This window comes from Myotis nattereri, assembly GCF_964212035.1.
Source record: "Myotis nattereri genome assembly, chromosome: 10".
Taxonomy (NCBI): Eukaryota; Metazoa; Chordata; class Mammalia; order Chiroptera; family Vespertilionidae; genus Myotis; species Myotis nattereri.
The window spans coordinates 39,814,154-39,831,328 of NC_138085.1; the positions used below are offsets into that span (position 1 = coordinate 39,814,154).

General features: G+C 48.0%; 2 protein-coding genes across 8 annotated transcripts; both read left to right on the forward strand.

Annotated features, from left to right (window-relative positions):
- Nucleotides 1–724: 724 nt before the first annotated feature.
- On the forward strand, nucleotides 725–8,338 carry TPRKB (TP53RK binding protein). 6 transcript variants are annotated; one of them, XM_081101092.1, is made up of 6 exons: nucleotides 725–1,201; nucleotides 3,139–3,340; nucleotides 3,488–3,622; nucleotides 5,646–5,768; nucleotides 7,082–7,258; nucleotides 8,212–8,338. In XM_081101092.1, the coding sequence occupies exons 2-6, from the start codon at nucleotides 3,317–3,319 to the stop codon at nucleotides 8,296–8,298; spliced, it is 546 nt and encodes a 181-aa protein (XP_080957218.1). In that variant the 5' UTR covers nucleotides 725–1,201; nucleotides 3,139–3,316; the 3' UTR covers nucleotides 8,299–8,338. The 6 variants fall into 6 exon arrangements, with proteins under 6 accessions (XP_080957218.1, XP_080957219.1, XP_080957217.1 ...); XM_081101093.1 differs by having other exon boundaries at nucleotides 908–1,201; nucleotides 3,139–3,297; nucleotides 3,463–3,622; XM_081101091.1 differs by having other exon boundaries at nucleotides 947–1,201; nucleotides 3,463–3,622.
- On the forward strand, nucleotides 3,463–14,092 carry LOC308526087 (putative N-acetyltransferase 8B). Of its 2 annotated transcripts, XM_081101087.1 has the most exons (3): nucleotides 3,463–3,622; nucleotides 5,646–5,768; nucleotides 13,084–14,092. In XM_081101087.1, coding segments are annotated over exons 2-3 (777 nt in total). In that variant the 5' UTR covers nucleotides 3,463–3,622; nucleotides 5,646–5,766; the 3' UTR covers nucleotides 13,859–14,092. The 2 variants fall into 2 exon arrangements, with proteins under 2 accessions (XP_080957213.1, XP_080957214.1); XM_081101088.1 differs by lacking the exons at nucleotides 3,463–3,622; nucleotides 5,646–5,768 and adding an exon at nucleotides 12,180–12,238.
- The last annotated feature ends 3,083 nt before the right edge of the window (nucleotides 14,093–17,175 follow it).

Sequence of the window (17,175 nt, forward strand, 5' to 3'; positions counted from 1 at the left end):
CCCTGGTCAGGGCACCTGCAGGAGGCAACCCAACACACGGATGTTTCTGTCCCTCTCCCGCTCGCTCTAAAAATCAATGGAAAAAATATCCTCGGGTGAGAATTAAAAAAAAAAAGAAAAGAAAATCACTACCCCTGATTCAATTTTTAAAAAACAATAAAATAAAATACAGCCTGTGTAGGGGATTGCCTCCTCTCTTGGAGGCTGATACATTCAGGGATGATTTCATTAATTTGTCACGATCTCTTCTTATCCAAAGCAATTCTGAGAGCTGGCCCCTAGGAGATCCTCCCTAAATGGCCGCGCCCAGAGCAAGAAGGAAACCGAGTCCCGCTTGCCCCCAGGAAGAACTGTTGAAGCTCCACCGGCGGAGGCGTGTGGAGTTCATCTTGGCCAGTGCTTTGCACAAGAAGTGGTGACAGCTCGTCCAAGACCCAACAAGGGTTAGGGACGAGGCTGACACTCGCACCCAGGCCTCAGCTGCCCACCCGCGGGTCCTTGCAGCCCCCTCGCCGGAAGTGACGGCGGAACCCGGCTGTCTGCGTCTGGGGGCCGCCTTGGGGAGAAAGGTCTGCGGAAGGGCGGGTGGGACCGGAGGCCGGAACCTTCCTTCCGTGGGGATCCGGAGAGAAGCTGACCGGGGGAGGGCGGGGAGAAGGCGCCGCTTTGTTTCCGAGGGGACGATCTTCCAAAACGGACGCGGGAGGCGGCGGTGAGTCCCCGCGGGAGCGGGGCGGGCGGGCTGGAAGGAGGCGGGCTGGGGGTGGGCCGGTGCTGGGCCGCTGGGACCGGGGACCTTTGAGACGACGCCTGGCGTTCCCCGCGCCTCGTTTATGAAGCTCCTCCCGAAGCCGGGCCCTGGGATGCAGCCCGGAAGTGAAGGACTCGGTCCCCCTTCAGGGAGCGCACAGCCCGGGACGCGAGACGCCCCCGCTCACTGCCAAGTGTGACGAGGGCCGAGAAGGAGCCCGTGTAATAGAGTCCAGCTCGGGGTCGCTGCTAAATGGACTCCTGACAGCGGGCTGGAGGGAGGAAGGAACTGGGTCGGTGGCCCCTGTCCCAGAGGCAGAGCGGGGCGGGGGTGGGGGGTGGGGCGGCGCGGGGACGGCCATTGCGGCCGCGGAGAGCGCGGTCCGGAGGGGACCCCGGTCGGGAGGGGAGTGCGGTTCTCTCTCAAATCAATAAGTAGACATATCCTCAGGTGAGAATATTTTCTATTTACTTTTATTTTTAAAAAATATATTTTTATTGATTTCAGAGAGGAAGGGAGAGGGAGAGACACATCAATGATGAGAGTCATTGATCGGCTGCCTCCTGCACGCCCCCCACTGGGGACCGGCGGAGCCCAGGCACGTGCCCTTGACCGGAATCGAACCTGGGACCCTTCAGTCCGCAGGCCGACACTCTAGCCACTGAGCCAAACCGGTTAGGGCAAGACTGTAGGTTTTAATGGTTGTTTCGTCATAACCAATCCCCCGTTACTAGCTAATAGATTTCAACTTTTTTAAAAAATATATATTTCTTTATTGATTTCAGAGATGAGGGAAGAGGGAGAGAGAGAAACATCAATGATGAGAGAGAATCATCGATCGGCTGTCTCCTGCACACCCACCGCTGGGGATCGAGCCCGCAACCCAGGCATGTGCCTTTGGCCGGAATCAAACCTGGGACCCTTCAGTCCACAGTCCGACGTTCTATCCACTGAGCCAAACCGGCGAGAGCAGGTTTCAACTTTTTACTGTTAGAATGAGAGGGACCTCTTATTACATAAATTCTCAGATGTCCAATTTATTCCTTGAGAAAGAGTTCTAGAAATGGAACCTGCCAGGTGGAGAGAGAACGTGAACCTATCAAATTGCCTCACCCAAATATCTAATTAAGGCTTTGATTGAAATTGTTTTAACACATTGTTCGCGGGTAGTTTTTATCACGCGCTAACAGGTGGCGAGGGCCATTTTTGCAGTTGAATAGATTGATTACCGTTATACCTGGAAGTACATACATAATTCACCATTGTATGTGTTAGAGACCCAAGCATGTTAGCATCCCTTTAGAGCAATAAAAAAAGTATAAAAATAAACGTATTTATACGTTACCCGCATTCTACCGCTAGTCTATATAAAATGTATTAATACGTGTCCCGCGCCCTACTACCAGTCAACGTAAAACGTATATATACGTTTCCCGCATACAATGTGTTAAAGATCAAATTTTTGCAAGACTTGGTTTTTCCATCTAGGATAGTTATGTCTTTCTCATTATTCAAACTCTTTTATGCTTCTTTCATGTCTTTGTATATACCCTTTCCTTTCCTCGTTAAATTATGTCTAAGAAAGGGCCAATATTACGGATTATTTAATAATGTGCCTTCTCTGCTGAAATTCCATGTGTGAAATGACTTTGAGTCATGTCACACTTTTATTTACAAAATTATTTTCTCCCTTAATATGTGTCTAGGTTTTGCTAAAATACAAATAAAAAGGTGAGATCAGAAAGTTTTAAAAGGCCGTGTAGAAGACAGGTTTTGAAACCGGACACAATGGGTCCGAGGCCACCTGTCACTGCTTGAGCCAAATTATGCAGAGACAGGGTTGGATTACATATGAGCGTTCATTCCATAATGCTGGCTGTATGGGGAGACCAGCCCGTCACCCTGGAAATTCTGCTCTGACCCCCCCTTGCCAGGTGGCTGTTTATATACACACAAGGAAGAAGATAGCTAGCAACATGCAGCCATGAGCTGCACGTGTAGCATGAAGAGGGGAGGGTAAAGTCTGCTGTCCGGCCTTCAGGAGCTCAAAGTCCGGTAACAAGGTGGCTAATCTTTTATGATGTTACAAACAGCTCAGCCCGTCCTTGGGGCTGGAAAATGGTCAGCGTTCCTGAGATAAACTCCCAGAGGGGGTCAGGGTCTGGGCACAGCAACCAAATCGAAGCATGTCCTGTCCTCAAAATGTATTTCTTTTCTGAGTAGTGGGCCCATCGAGGCAGCTCATCTTTTTATAGCCTTGTTTCATCCTCCAGTTTCCCAGGGTCTGTAAGAAACCTTATGTATAGTTAGTGAGTGGATAATTATTAGACAGCTGTGGCTCTATTATTACATGCCCTTCCCCACTCTCAGTTTTGTTAACACTGTAGGTAACTTACAGCCTAAAGAATTCCTGATATTCTGCTCCTAGTCTGCTGCTGGGGAAGCTGCCCTCAGCCATGCCTCTGAGCTTCCTCACCTGCACAACAGGGCATCGGGCCGCAGCCACAGTCCTTTCCCAGTAAAGGCAACTACAGAGAGCTCAGCAGGTGAGGGAGAGAAGATCCCATGAGGAAGCCAGATGTGCTTGGGGTGGGTTTTTCTAGTTTAGCAGTTGTATCATTAAATTTATTAGCAAGGATGTTTGTTATGAATTCTAATGTTAACTTTTAAACAAAAGAAGTTTTTTTGGTCTTTTTGGTTTTATGCAATAGAATCCTGTTTATCTATGAAATGCAGTTAACACATCAGCTGGACCTATTTCCGGAATGCAGGGTGACCCTTCTGTTATTTAAAGATGTAAAAAATGCTGGAGACTTGAGAAAAAAGGCCATGGAAGGTGCTATTGATAGTTCATTGATAAACCCTACAGTGGTAAGTACAAGTGAGAATGAATGAGACATACGGGCATTTAAGAATATGTTAATTTTTCATGATGTAATAGGCTAGCCTAAAATCGCCATCTTCGGGTAAAAAGTTCTTGTCCAAGCTGTGGAGTGGAGTCAGACTTGGGCAGCCTTGAGTTTAATAGTGAATAGAAGCTGAAGTTTCAGGCCCTGCACTAGGAGGTGGGAAAGGTGTGGTCTGGCTTCATAAGGCAGATGCCTGGATCTCCATTTCTCACCTGAACTAGAAAATCTCTGCAAAGAGGCATCGTATAGCGCTGACGAGCACACGCTGTGGAATCATGTTGCAGGACTTCATCCCAACTCTGCCAGTGGTTAGGACTTGGCACAAATGGTAGCCAATGTCTATATAGTGTTTACTCTGTTCTGGCATCATTCTAAGTGCTTTACATATACTAACTCACTTCACAACAACTCTGTGAAGTAAGTACTATGATTACCTCCACCTAACAAAACACTAAGGAATTTGCCCGAGTCGTTGGTGACACAGCTGGTATTCAAACCCAGAGATTCGCTACTTTTGTTTCATCTATTGCAGGTGAATAAGTATACTGATTTCATAGGGTAGTTTTAAGAATTAAAGGATAATCCTATATAATAAAAGAGAAACATGTAAATTGGCCATCCCTCTGCTGTGCTCACCAGCCCATCAGGAGTGAGTATGCAAATTAACCCAACAAAGATGGCAGGTTAATTTGCATACACAGGTGCCAGGTGGAGAGCACAGCGGAAGAGCCGGAGGCTTGGGGGGACATGGCTCCCTTGGTCGCTCCCAGTAACTGAGGGAGCCACGCCCCCCAAGCCACCGGGCAGAGAGCAGAGAGGGAGAGCTGGCGGCTTGGAGGACTTGGCAGAGTGGGAGGCCAGGGATGGAGACGGAGCAGGAAGGGAAAACCAAGATCGCGGGGAGCACCAGGAATTCTGGGAATAATAGTTCTGTTGGCAGCCCCAGGACCGGAAGTGAAAGCACAGAGTGCGGGGAGCACCAGGAATGCTGGGAATTGTAGTTATGGTGGCAGATGGATCTCCTAGACACTAGAGCAGCGGTTCTCAACCTGTGGGTCGTGACCCCTTTGGGGGTCGAACGACCCTTTCACAGGAGTCACCTAAGACCATCGGAAAACACATATATAATTACATATTGTTTTTGTGATTAATCACTATGCTTTAATTATGTTCAATTTGTAACAATGAAAATACATCCTGCATATCAGATATTTACATTATGATCCATAACAGTAGCAAAATTACAGTTATGAAGGAGCAACGAAAATAATTTTATAGTTGGGGGTCAGCACAACATGAGGAACTGTATTAAAGGGTCGCGGCATTAGGAAGGTTGAGAACCACTGCACTAGAACAGAGTGAGCCTGGAGCAAGTTACTGTTGCCGTGGGGGATGGAGGGAAAGCAAAAGTAAGAGACATAAGTAAAATCAGAGTGTCTAGGAAAAATTAAAGGGAAGATATCCTAAAACTTCCAGGAAATCTCTACCAATGAAGCAAAGAAAAAAAAATGCCTCTATTATTCTGTGAGCAACAAACCAAACTGAGTTGGGGTCTCAGACAGTTCGCTCATATGATTGGAAAGATAGGCAGAAACTCCCAGATTGGAGAGGGTGCAGGTCGGGCTGAGGGACCCCCACACCCTCCAGTACACGAATGTCGTGCACCGGGCCTCTAGTAGAAGTATAAAATGTTTAGAATATGACCTTTCCCATAATATTAGCCCTTGATAAATGTTATTTTTAATTTGTTTTACTATTTAAGTTCATTGCAGCTTTAAAATTCTATGATTTTCTGAACACCCAGGTCCTTGAGATAGCAATTTTGAAAGTATAGTTTATAGGAATTATGATGAAGTAAAACAGCCTGACCTTGGAGTTATCATGAGATAGGGCATGTGACTTCAGAGTACTCCAGATTCTCCGTGTGTAATTCTTTTTGGTTTGTTTGTTTTGTGTTGTGTTGTTTGTTTGTTTTTTTTTGGTAGATTGTCGATCCATTTCAGATACTTGTGGCAGCAAACAAAGCAGTTCATCTCTACAAACTAGGAAAAATGAAGACGAGAACTCTATCTACTGAAATTATTTTCAACCTGTCCCCAAATAACAATGTAATTAATATGGATTTACTTAACTTTATTTCTCTCACCTTGTCATGATAATATGAGTGTTCCCCAGAATTCCTGTAAGTCTATTGTTAGTAGCAAACCAATGGAGTAGTGAAGAGATGTCTGGACAGAGAGTTGAGGTTTAGCTCTGCTTTTTGCTAGAAAAATAAGCTTTGGACTCACTTTGCATTTGAGCAAACAAAAGTTTTGCTAAATTAAGTGAGCATAGTTTTATCTGTATAGGATCAGGAAGATCCCTGTAAGTGACATCTGAATCTAAATGATAAAACAATAGGCATGGATATTTGAGTGCTATCGTATGCATTTTTAATTCTTCCTGTAAACTTGAGGGTAGAACCCATGTCTTTTCCATTTACAAGAAGCCTGCCTGCTACCTAGAACAGCCCTTAACACATGCTCATTCCCACACTCAGTGTGTAGAAAGAGTTTGTGATTTGAGATACTAATAGTAACTCAAAAGTTTTGAGCTAAAGACATTCCACATGTGGCACATAAAAATAAAAAATAGCTGAAATTTTGCTGATGAAGTTTTAGTATTATCACTACTATTAATAACACTACCAGGTACTAATGTCATCAGAAGAAAACTTAGGAACCCTGTGCTATGGTTTAAAATACAGATGTTTGAAATATTCCTGAAATGCATGATAATAGAATCCCCCAGTACCTGGAGGAAAAATTACCAGGTAATTATTGTTTCTTTGAGAACATTTGAAATAATTCAAGAAACTATTCCATTCAGTGGACACCTGTTTGTCCCTGTGCCATTCAGTTCTAGGAACAGAAGGAACAGATACGTCCTGAGGAAGGCAGGTGAACAAGACGGAAGTCCGAATGCGCTAAGATCAATGATCTGATGGGAATGATAATTCACATCTGTGGGAACAGCAAAGAACAATTTTTTTGTAAGGAGGAGGGTGGAGGAGGGAGTGACATTGAACTGCACCTTGAGGGTGAGGGCACTCCAGGCAGAGCACAAACAGCACACAGGCAATGAAGTGTGACATGATGGGATCTCCAAACAGTCTAGCCTGGTTGGTCGGCAGGAGTGCAGGACTGAGGGTCACTGGCCGGAGGAGTGGTGATTGGTGTGCCTTGCAAAGAAGTTTGAACTTGATTCCACAGGATGAGCAGAGTGCTGTAGAGGCAGAACTGGTAGATGTTGGGAAGGGATTATTGAAGATAAAAACTAGGCAGAGAGAACTCCCAGGATATGAAAATACCCTGAGCAGGAAGAAAGATGGTGAGGTGCTTCAGACATAGAAACTATTGCTTTATTGTCTTTTTCCCCCCAGATTTCAGAGGCTTTGAAAAAATTTGGTATCTCAGCAAATGACACTTCAGTGCTAATTGTTTACATTGAAGATGGAGAAAAACAAATAAATAAAGAAGACCTAATAGCTAAGGTAGAAGGTCAGCAAGTTTCCCTGAAAAATCTTCCTGAAATAACAAATATTACAGAAGTCAAAAAGGTTTGTAAATCCAAAAAGGTGATAGATGAGGAATAATACCAGTGCTGTTTGCTGTTGCTAACCTATGTTGCTTTTTACTTTTTTGAACTTTTTTTTTTCTTTTAAATATATTTTATTGATTTTTTACAGAGAGGAAGGGAGAGGGATAGAGAGTTAGAAACATCGATGGGAGAGAAACATCAATCAGCTGCCTCTTGCACACCTCCTACTGGGGATGTGCCCACAACCAGGGTACATGCCCTTGGCCGGAATCGAACCTGGGATCCTTTAGTCCGCAGGCTGATGCTCTATCCACTGAGCCAAACCGGTTAGGGCTGAACTTTTTTTTTTCAATCCATTGATTATTTTTTTAGACAAAGGAAGGGAGAGAGAGAAACATTAATCCCTTGCCTCCCATATGCTCCCTGACTGGGGATAGAACCCACAACCTAGGTATGTGCCCTAACCGGGAATCAACGCTCCAACCAACTGAGCCACCCAGCTGCGGCATTTTTTTGAACTTTTAAGAAAGGTTAACATAATTTAAAATTACTTGAAAAATTATTATAGATGCGAAGAACTGGAAGAGGCAGGTTTGTGTAAAATATAATTAGAAACTTGGTTGATAAAAGCATTTTCTAATTAAGAAAGAATAGACAACTTTAGATGTTAAGCTTACATAGTTATATTACATTTGTAATATAACATACATTTAGTATGAAGATAGTGTGTATGCCTTTAAAACTGGTACAAATTTAGTTTCTATGTTTAGAGAGCTGCCACCATAATTTCAGTTTAAAGGGCACTTTTGACATATGTGATGCATCTACTTTGCATATTTTAGTCACATTTTAATTTCATACTGTTATCCCAATAATGGAATGATAAATGATTTCACTTACAGGGTTTGTGTAATAAAAGTTAGTAGTGCATGAATATATTAGAATGCCATAATTTGTATTTTATTTTTATAGATATATAAACTATCTTCACAAGAAGAAAGGATTGGGACATTATTGGATGCTGTCATTTGTAGAATGTCAACAAAAGATGTTTTGTGAAATGTCAGAAACATTAAAAATGTTCAGCATTTATAAAAAACGTTGCTTTTTCTTATCTTATAATAAAACTAGAGGCCTGGTGCACAAAATTTGTGTGGGGGTGGGGGATGTTCTCAGCCTGACCTGTGCCCTCTCACAATCCGGGACCCCTCGGGGGATGTCCAACTGCCAGTTTACAGGCCTAAACCAGCAGTCAGACATCCCTCGCAATCTGGGAAGTTGCATGCACCAGTAACCATACTTTCATACAGGTGAAAGGCATCTTGCTGCCCTAGCTGGTTTGTCTCCATGGATAGAGGACATGATAGAGGACAAAGGGTCCCCGGTTCGATTCCAGTCAAGGGCACATGCCCGGGGTTGCAGCTTGATCCCCAATAGGGAGCATGCAGGAGGCAGCCAATCAATGATTCTCATCATTGATGTTTCTATCTCTCCCTCTCCCTGCCTCTCTGAAATCAATAGAAATATATATATATTTTTAAAAAGGCATCTTGCTGTTGTATGGGCAGCTACATTTTTTGCCCTGATTATAAAAAGTAGTACATAACATGATCCTTTTGAGGCAGTAGTACCATTTTCCCCATCTTATGGGTGGAAAAACTGAAGCAGAGAGAAGTTAAGTAATTGGCTTTGTCACACAGTTATAAGTGTCAGAATCAGGGCTGACCACAAAATGTGCAAGCCAGAGTCCATGCATGTCATCGCTGCATCATCCTGTTTTTTCAGTGTTAGAGTAGCCTTGTCAGGTTTTAATTTTTAAATCTAAGGCTGTTCCCAATACATAGGGTACGGTCCCTAGGCCTGGCCGGTGATCAGGGCCAATCTGTGGGGTGACCGGTGGGGCGAGCCCCCGATGGCACCTGCCTTGGCTGGTGGTACTGGCGCTGCCTGCTGGCTGGCCCTGCTCCTTGCTGCCACCACCGGTTGCCTCCCTCTATGGCCCCCGACCGAGGGCAGCTCCTCCATTGAGCATCTGCCCCCTGGTGGTCAATGCATGTTATAGTGGCCAGTCGTTCCGTCATTCAATCAATTTGCATATTAGGGTTTTATTATATAGGATTTATGTGTGTTTATTATAGAAAATTTTAAAACAGAATGGTATAACAGAGGAAACCTTCTATTTCTACCTGTCAATATTTTCAGAGATAATCACTGTTAGTGTTATTCTAGTCTTCTATTTCCATTCAGATATATTTTATCTATATATATAAAAAAGCCTAAGCAACTGGTTGACCATTTGACCAGTCAGCCGATTAACAGTAGCTATGATGCACACTGACCATCAGGGGGCAGACGATCCAACCTGTAGGTTACCTTGCTGCTCGGGTTCAGCCGATCGGGACTGGGCAAGATGGGCCAGACACGCCTTGGAACCCTCCCTCAATCCTTCCCCAGCTGGCCAACCTCCTGTGCCCCTTCCCCAACTGGCCAGCCCCATTGGCCCCAATTGGGACTGGGTGAGACAGGCCAGATACGCCCTGGAACCCTACCTGGCCCCAATCTTGCACTGATGGGGTCCCGGATTGCAAAAGGGTGCAGGCCAGGCCAAGGGACCCCACAGGTGCATGAATCCAGCACCGGGCCTCTAGTTTTTATATAATTGGAATAGTAATTGCAAACATTTGTTGGATGTCTACAAGGTACTAGGTTTTTGCCTTAGCGATTTTTTTTTTAAATATATATTTTATTGATTTTTTTTACAGAGAGGAAGGGAGAGGGATAGAGAGTTAGAAACATCGATCAGCTGCCTCCTGCACACCCCCTACTGGGGATGTGCCTGCAATCAAGGTACATGCTCTTGATCGGAATCGAACCCGGGAACCCTTGAGACCACAGGCTGATGCTCTATCCACTGAGCCAAACTGGTCAGGGCTGCCTTAGTGATTTTATAAACACTAGCTCTTAACACTTTTTGGGATAGGTGCTGTTATTACCCTCATTTTACACTCGGCCACTAAAAGATGGTAACCTGCCCAAGGCCCTACCGCTAATGTAAAATCATGTTTTATAAGTGATTTGGGTTTTTTTTCTCATTTTGATTGTATCAGTCAGGGTAGACTAGGTCATGGTTGGCAAACCTTTCTGTGAAGGGCCAGAGAGTAAATATTTACAGCGTTGCAGGCCGAATGGTCTCTGTTGCGTCTACTCAGCTCTCACTGTTGTAGTGCAGGGGCGTCCACAGTCCGTACATGAATGATGAATGTGGTTGTTTTCCAGTAAAACTGGAAGTAAGTGATGGGCAGGATGACCGAGGATTGTGGTTTGAGGAGTTCTGGGTTAGATTAGGCTGCAGTTCCGATCCCTAAAGCTCATTGGCTTCACATGACAAAGCTCCTTGCTCACTCTGTGTAGCCAGCGTGACTCGGCAGGAAGACTTGCAGTGACTCTGGGACCCGCCGGCTGCCGGCCTCATCTCAGCGTGTGCTCTGTGGGTCACTGCACAGCTGGAAGGAACGCCCTCAGGGCGGCTCCTCCAGTGCAGAAGCACACAGCCACCTTTTCCCTCGTGCACTCTGCTCAGCAGTTAACGCACTCCCTCACTTGGTCTTCATGGCAGCCCCAGGGGATTTTGCCAGCGAAGAACCAGACTCGGTGTCTCAAGTCTATTTCAGAAAACTTCAAGTGTACAAACCATTGCAAGTCTTATTTGAAAGTAAGTTGCAGCCCTTGAGGCACTCACCCTGCATTGTGCTTGTCGTGGCTCTTCATCTCCTTTAGAACAATTCTTTAAAAAAAGTAATGTTGAGATTGTTTTAAGAGTACTCCAGATGTCTTTCGGAATTCCACAATCTGGAATTGTTTGTGATTTGAATCAGTTTAAGTATTTTTGGGCATAATAGATCGATTTTGTGTCCTTCCTGTATATTTTAAATAAATAAGTAACTGCATGTTTCCCCTGAAGCTGAGAGATGCTGCTCCCCTCAAAGCTCAAAATGCTGTGGTCAGGGTTAAGTTTCAGATCTGTGAGACCCCAGATGCTGTGCTGCTCTTCCCGAGCCCTCACAGACACGTTCGTTTTATTGATGTGTAACATTTCGCATAGGTAGTTCTTTTATTACACATTTGTGTTGCTTTCAAATTTTTGCCTCCGCTTTGCAAGTAAATCTTGGTACATGTTTCTCCTTTATTTTTTAAAATGTATTCTTACTGATTTCAGAAAGAGGAAAGGAGGGGGAGAGAGAGAGAGAAAGAAACATCAATGATGAGCGAGAATCATTGATCGGCTGCCTCCTCCACGCCCCACAATGGGGATCAAACCCACAACTCGGCCATATGCCCTGACCAGGAATCCAACGTGACCTTTTGATTCATAGGTCAACACTCAATCACTAGCCACGCTGGCCAGACTGTTTCTCTTTAGAACAGCTTCCCGGAAGTGGAATTACTGGGGATGAGGATATGCATTCATTAAAGGCTTTTAATACAAGACAGGTGCTATGTGCAGTTTGGTAGGTCACATGATTTGCCTCCTTTATCAAGGATTACATATTAAAGCTACAAACTGGCTGGCTGCCCTGCGCACTGGAATAAGGTGGGGAACGGACTCTGCTACCCAGGAGGTCATTGTTGTTCCACGTCTCCCCAGCCCTGAACTGAGCCATATAAGGGGAAGGGCCTTTAATCACCCATCACTACCCAACACACACTCAGAACTACAGGGACTGCTCATAAGTCTGCTGTCCCTTCAGGCTGTCCCGGACCCTTTCCCTGCTCCCAGATGATGACCCGTATTCCAAAAGTGAAAGGAGAACAGGCTCGCTGCCCAGTTCCCTGACACGGGTTGATGATTAACATGGCCAGGAGCCAGCCAATGAGTGGCCTCCAGGGCCTGGTCCCAGAGCTAGAGCCAGCCCTGCAGTCTTCCCAGATGCCAGTCAGAGGCTGAGGGAAGAGGTCGGGCTGAGGCCACCCTGGACATTCAAGGCTTTTGTGGTGACAGGTGAGAGGACGAGGGTGGGAGGACGGGGCTCTGAGTGTGGCCTGCAGCTCCAGACCCTCCTCTGGCCCTCAAGGCAGGGCCAGGTTGGGTGTTGGGCTCTCGGGCCACCTCAGCAGCCTCCACCTTTGCAATCGGGGGGGAAGGAGCCTTTGCGGAGACCTGTGCTTGGGGACACAGGCTTCCTGCCAAGTGCGGACCCTGGCAGAGGCACCAAAGGGTGAGGGGGCACATGCTCTGGCTGCTGCACGATGGCACCAATGTAGCAAGGGGCTGAGAGGAGAGGCAGGAAGAGGGGGAAGAGGCCCAAGCCAGTTTGGCTCAGTGGATAGAGCATCAGCCTGCAGACTGAAGGGTCCCAGGTTTGATTCCAGTCAAGGGCACGTACCTCAGGCCCAGGCCCTGGTTGGGGTACATGCAGGAGGCAACCAATCGATGTGTTTCTCTCACATTGGTATTTCTGGCTTTCCCTCTACCACGCTCTCTAAAAATCAATGGAAAAATATCCTCAGGTGAGGATTTTTAAAAAAAGAGTGGGAGAAGTGGAGGGGAGGGTACATGTATCTGTTGTTTTATCAAATTCTCAGAACAACCTCAGAGGCAGGCTTTGATTTTACACTGTTGTACAGATGAAGAGGCTCAGAGAGGTTAGGCAACATGCCCAAGGTCACACAGCTGGAAAGGAATGGAGCCAGGTCAAATGCAAGTCTTTCTGACCCTGCACCTTCTCCCAGTGGCTGTGTCCTACTTCCCAGGGCAGCAGCAGAAAGACAGGCCCTTGACAGGGGCTCCGTGGCTCCCGGGAGGTGGGACACGGGGTCTCACTTGGCTTCCTCTCTCTTCCCCAGGGCTGCGGGAAGGGTGCAGGGACGCCTAGCTCTCTCTGCTGGACTTCGAGGCTCAGACCCACCAGTCCCCATGACTCCTTATCACATCCGCAAATACCAGGAGAGCGACCGCTCATGGGTCTTGGACTTGTTCGCCCGGGGCATGACTGAGCACGCCCCCACCACCTTCCGCCACATCCTGAAGCTGCCACGAACTCTTGTGCTCTTGCTTGGGGGGCCCCTCGCCCTGTTTGTGGTCTCTGGGTCCTGGCTCCTGGCCCTCATGGTCGGCCTCACCCTCCTGGCTGCCCTGAGGCTCCTGGCCAAATACCCCTGGACCCAATATGTGTCCAACTGTTTGCGCACAGACATGCGTGACATCAGCAAAACCTACTTGAGTGAGCCAGGCTCCTGCTTCTGGGTGGCTGAGTGTGAGGGGCGGGTGGTGGGCACGGTGGGAGCTCTGCCAGTTGGGGAGCCCACCCTGCGGAAGGAGCAGGTGGAGCTGTTTCACTTAAGCGTGGCCTGGGAGCACCGGGGCCAGGGGATAGCAAAAGCCCTGGTCAGGACCGTCCTGCAGTTTGCGCGGGACCAGGGCTACCGTGAGGTTGTCCTCAGCACCAGCATGCTGCAGCACTCCGCCCTGGCCCTCTACCAGCGCCTCGGCTTCCGCAAGACCGGCCAGTATATCCCCTCCATGATTAACAGGCTATCTGCTATTCATATAGTTCATTTAACCTACCGGCTCCCCTCTGCTCATGCATCTCAGGCGCCAGGGCAGAGATGGGGCCTGTGATCTGTGTCCTTGTGGATTAGTCAGGACAGGACAGGCTCTGCCGCAGTAACAAGCTCACCCGAGTCTCCTGTGACAGCACAGTAAAGCTTCTGTTTGTGAACATCTGAGCCCCACGGGATGGTGGTGGTTCTGCTCCATTTAGTCTTTTTCAGATGCCTCTGTTCCGTTTATCTACTGACACAAGACTATTGCATAAAATCAATCACAAAAGAATAATAAACATTTCCTTAGCTGAATTCTGTGAGTCAGCAATGTAGATGGGGCTTGGCTGGGAAGCTCTTTGGTCTCGGCTTTGTCCACACGTCCTGGGTGGCTGGTTCCCGAGCCGTGGGGTTGGCTGAGTGACAGGGTGCCTGGGCTTTCCTAGGTTCCCGCAGGCTCGCTCAGGCATGGCTTCCAGGTGACTGAATGAGCCCAAGGGAAGCAGAAACAAGCAAATGGATTTTCAAGCCTCTGCAGGTGTCACACCTGCTAACATCCCAGGCTCAGCGGGAAGAAAGGGACCCACCTCTTTAGCGCTGCAGGGACTCCTGGCGAAGGGACTTGGAGAGGAGTGGGGTGAGTCCAGGTGAGAAGTTGGGGTGGTTCCAGGTGAGGAGGTTGGGGACAGGGAGGCTCTGCTGAAGGGGAAGAAGGCAGCCAGCGACAGAGTGTGGGATGTTGACTTCCAGGCTAGACCTGCCAGTCATGGGACCCTGGTCGCACTGGCTGGGACCAGTCACATGGCCCCACAGGTCTGAAGGGCGGCTGGGAAAGTGGTGTCCTGGAAGGGAAATGGGCCTGGCCAGTTCCTCAGATCTGCCATCCCTGGGACCCCGCCTTTGTCCCCGGATGCCCAGAGGCTCCAGATTCTCACAGGTGCCTTAGACTGAACTGCCTCATCTGGTGAGACTGTCTGATCCATTGTGAGGTGGGATCGGGCCCAGGGCGGGTGTGTGCAGCCCCCTGCACCCTTCCCAGCTGGCGCATCACCGGCATGGGTGGCTCACAGTGATCTGGAGCCTCTCACTGGGTCCCCCCAACCCAGAGGCTGCTGTTCAGGAGCTGGTGAGTCCCTGATGACCCAGAAAATCCAGGTGCCTTTTCAGGTGTGCCTTGTGACACACAGGCCTCCAACCCTGCAGTGTGCTCTGCTCCTGGCTGATCTCCGACGGTTAGCCAAGGCCACAAACCTGCTCACTCCTGCCAGCTCGCTTTGTAACAAGCACATCACCTCGAAATGGAGTCCAGGAGCAAAGTGGCTCCAACATGCATGTTCTTGCCCAAAACCCTGGGCATCAACCTTGTCCCTTTATTTAGGTCTCTTCTCCCTGGTCTGGGGTCCCACACAGGCCCCTCTGTCAGCCCATCCTCCTCCTGCAGGCCTGTGCCCTACAACTTCCCCGTGATGCTCAGAAGACTTGACCACTGTTTAACTGGTCACTGGCTGATTCTGGGTCTTAAACCAAATGTCTGTGCCCCCTCATTGTGTTCCAGCTTCAATAGGTAACGGCAGGGACTGGGGTCCATCTCCGTGAGGGGGGCAGGAAGAGGCAGGGACCTGCTCCCATCAGCTCCCCTGGGCCCAGTCAGGTGGCCCCGCAGGAGGACTTTCCATGTGGGCACCACTGGTGCTCGAGACCAGGGAGCTGAGGAGGGACCAAGGAGGGGCAAGGGCAGATTCGTGGTCATGAGTGGAGGGCTGAGGGAGTTACTGACAACATGGTAGGACATCAGAGGGGCACTTAACCCCTCGTGGGTGAGGGCTTCCCAGAGCTGCCAGGGCTTCTGCTCCTAAAAAACAAAGCCAGGAATGTGTCACCCAGCCAGTGTTGCTCAGTGGTTGAGCATCGACCTATGACCCAGAAGGTCACCATTCGATTCCAGGTCAGGGCACGTGCCTGAGTTGGGTGCTCAGTCCCCAGTGAGGGGCATGCAGGATTCTCATATTGATGTTTCTCTCTCTCTCTCCCTCTCTCTTCCTCTCTGAGATAAACTAACATACATATACATACACATACACATACACATACACATATACATATGCATACACATACACATACACATACACATACACATACACATACACATATACATATACATAGGAACGTGTCCATCACCTGCTCCAGTCCCCTGCACGCGTTGCCCGTCTCCCGGTCTTTCAGTGAACGGAAGCTCTTGCCCTGGCCTGGTGGCTCAGCTGGTGAAGCGTCGTCCGTGCACTGAAAGGTGTGGTTTCAGTCCTGGTCAGGGCGCGTACTGGGTTGTGGGTTGGGTCAGGAAGCATCAGGAGGCAACAGATCGATGTTGCTTCCTCGCTCTCTCACTCCCTCCCTCTCTCTCTAAAACAGCGATTCTCAGCCTGTGGGTTGCGACCCCTTTGGCGGTTGAACGACCCTTTCTCAGGGGTCGCCTAAGACCATCCTGCGTATCAGATATTTACATTACGATTCATAACAGTAGCAACATTACAGTTATGAAGTAGCAACGAAAAGAATTTTATGGTTGGGTCACAACATGAGGAACTGTACTTAAAGGGCCAGAAGGTTGAGACGCACTGATCTAAAATCAATAAACATCATCCGGTGAGGAAAATAAACAATTGGAAGCTCTCTTTCTGCTTGAGGCCTTCACACATACTGTTCCCTCTTCTGGAACGCTCTCGTTCAACCTATCCTCTACCCATCATCCTCTATGTCTGTTCAATTCCTACACTTTTCAGCGAGGGGCAGGGATAATTGGGTTGAGGAGGCAACCCTTGAGGAAGCAGTTCATCCTGCTGTCATGCTGGCAGACACAGCTGTTTATTCCTGCTAATCAAAGGGTGGTTCTCAGCCACAGCAGGACATTGCCTGGATGCTTGTGAAAAATAAGTGGAAAAAACAAGCATGGTTGAAACCAAGATGGTGACATAGGTAAACACCTGAAATTGCTGCCACACACAACAAATTCAAAACTACAACTAAAAGACAAAATGGACATCACCCAGAACCACAGGAAGGCTGGCTGAGTGGAAATTCTACAACCAGAAGGAAAGAGAAAAGCACACTGAGACTCAGAGGAGGTGCAGAAGTAAAGTGCAGAGGTACGGAGGCGCACGGGGGAAGGGCTGGCAATGGAGGACGTGGTTGTCTTTTTCAATCGGGAGGGAGACACAAGCTCCCGATGGCCCTGAACTCCAGTTCCGGGTGAGTCTCTGGGGACGCAGACTCATACGGGGAGAAACAGGACTGTCTGGCAGTGGGCGTAACTCGAGGGCGGCTTTCTCTCAGAGGTGCTTGCAGAGACTACCCGGACACTGAGACACTGAGACGCAGGGCCTCTTAGGGCAGGGCTGA